The 2,248-nt window shown below is 51.9% G+C and overlaps 1 protein-coding gene across 1 annotated transcript in view; it reads right to left on the bottom strand.

Moving 5' to 3' along the window:
* Positions 1 to 472: 472 nt before the first annotated feature.
* The window catches only part of lratd1 (LRAT domain containing 1), a 1,956-nt gene continuing 180 nt past the window's right edge, over positions 473 to 2,248 (bottom strand). Inside the window, exon 2 of the mRNA XM_080047771.1 lies at positions 473 to 1,775. Coding sequence (XP_079903897.1) covers positions 950 to 1,738 — 789 coding nt within the window. The 5' untranslated portion in view covers positions 1,739 to 1,775 and the 3' untranslated portion in view covers positions 473 to 949. The remainder of the gene's footprint in view (positions 1,776 to 2,248) is intronic.

Genomic DNA, 2,248 nt, shown 5'->3' with positions numbered 1-2,248 from the left:
GCATGTGCGTGTGTGGGAGAGAATGAGAGTGAGAGATGTGTGTTGGTTATCATGTGTGAGCAAAACAACACCTACTAGACCGAGTGTTTCTTTTCATATTTCAACCTCCATTTATTTGAACCAAAAAAAGAGAGATCAGGGTTAATTCCACTAAACTGAAATACAAAAATAAGGGACTCAAATTCAAATCAACATATGAATACAATTTACACATACATCCAGTGCTGAGGAGCAGGATGACAGCATTGTGAAAATGACAATACTCTTTTTATGGCAAAAGGGTAGCTTGAACAAGCCAAATGCTTTGTTTAGGCAACCTGGGACTATGGAATAGTGGATATGTGTTATGGTCAGTCCCGGTCTTAAAGCTAACAGTAAAAAAATAGAAGGGAGACTTTTCGAGAGCCATCCCAGATCCTATCTTCCATCCCAATCCCCCCCCCCCCGCCCCCCACCTCTCCCTCTCCCGGTCTCACCGTCTAGTCTGCGGCAGCAGGCGCCCTATTGCGAGAAGGGGCCAATTCCATTATCCCGAGAACTTAAACAGAAAACCAACCGAGCCATGTGCAATGTGCGGTTTTGTAAAGGTGATTTTGCTGTTCGGGGCAATGGGGTTTTTGTAGAAGTCGTGTGTCCCGCGAATCTAATCTGAAGGGGCGTTGTCTGTCTATATGGCCGCGCTTTCAGTTTTCAACACTGAAATTCAATGGAAATTCCACAGAGCGCATGTGGTCCAGACGCAGCCAAGGGGGGTCCATCTGCGACAAACAGACAGTCCAAAAACCAACAGGTCCTTGCATGTGTGTGTGTGTCAATGTGCTTGTGTGCGTGTGTGCGAGTGCGGTCGTGTGTGTGCGCAAAAACTGTGCGTCCGTGCGCGCTGGCGAGAGACCAGAGGCAGCGGCGGGGGATAGGGGGTGGAGGAGAGGATATCAAACGGAATTCCTGATCACTCTTTGCCCCCGTTAACCAAAGATAGCTCTTTGAGAATTCCACTGGCGTCCACTCGCCTCCTCTCCCGGATCATGTCCTCCAGGCTGCGAAAGACCAGGGTGTGCACCCCACTGCCGGACAGATGCACTTTGAGGAAATACTGCTGCTCCGCTGAGTGCACCTCTCCGCCGGCTTTGAACTCCCGTTTCCCGAAGCGGCACCAGGCTGCGAAACTTTCCGAGTTGGTCCAACATATCTCCCCGCTGCTCAAGCCCAGGTGTCCCACTGCGTTCTGCATCACCAGGTCTGAAGGCAGCGGTCGATACCGGTACCGATTGTTGACTATCCTCCCGTGGCGGCCGATGCTGATCTCAAGCAGGCTGTCCTTGCGGATCTCGCCCTTGTGCAGATGAATGACCCGCTCGTCCCGCTCGTAAATGGCCCAGTGGGGGGCTTGCGCGGTGGCCACCAGCTCCAGCAGGTCTCCCGGTTTGCACATAGTCAGCAAAGTTTTGGCCGAGTACACGTTCAGGTCCTCGTTCTCCCGCAGCTTGGAGAAGATGCATTCCTGGGAGCAGAATGCAGAGTACTCCACCTCGCTGACCGAGAAGGGCCCCTCCTCGGCCGGGCTGTGGTCCTTGGTGAAGCCGCAGTCGGACGGAGTGCGATCGTCCACCTCCTCCTCTTCGTCAGAGAAGAAGTAGGCGACGCCGACCCGAAGCTCGTCCTTCTCCAGCCCGGACGGATCCCCCGTGGGCAGTTCGCTGTAGTTGAGGTGGGTGATCCGATCCAGTTGATTTCCCATCAATGACCTGGCAAGGCAGAGGCATGGACTGCGGTGTCTGAGAGAGGGATAGGGAGAGAAAGAGAGAGATGGACAGAGAGGTGGCAATGGCGTTTAATAAGGCGTTATAAAATGCATTCACATTACATGGAACACAAAACAAACGCTTGGCTGCCGCCTTTAAATCCCCTTTGCAAGAGATAAGAGAGTAGCCTATAAGCTAAGCATGCAGTCAACACTTGTGAGCAGACACCTGGACGGCGAGGGCAAGAGCTCTCCAGTGTTATTGAGCCGAAAGAGTACACTAACACAATCAATGGTCCACTGCCCCTCGCTCCATTCACACCCATTAGTCAATAATTAATTCCAATGGCATGTGAAACAGCCTTGCGGTTCCCACGCCTTAGAAAACGAAAGAAGACAAAAAAGGGAGGAAAATTTGTCGGTATAGCTTGCTGCTGCTAAAGAGCGAGTCACTGTGGAGAAAGGCGAGTCCTGTGTCTTTTTACGCACGTCGCAAAATGAAAAGAA

This window comes from Ammodytes marinus (assembly GCF_949987685.1).
Source record: "Ammodytes marinus genome assembly, chromosome: 19".
Taxonomy (NCBI): domain Eukaryota; kingdom Metazoa; phylum Chordata; class Actinopteri; order Uranoscopiformes; family Ammodytidae; genus Ammodytes; species Ammodytes marinus.
The sequence above is the reverse complement of the archived record's forward strand: the minus strand, read 5'-3'. Positions and strand labels throughout refer to the sequence as shown.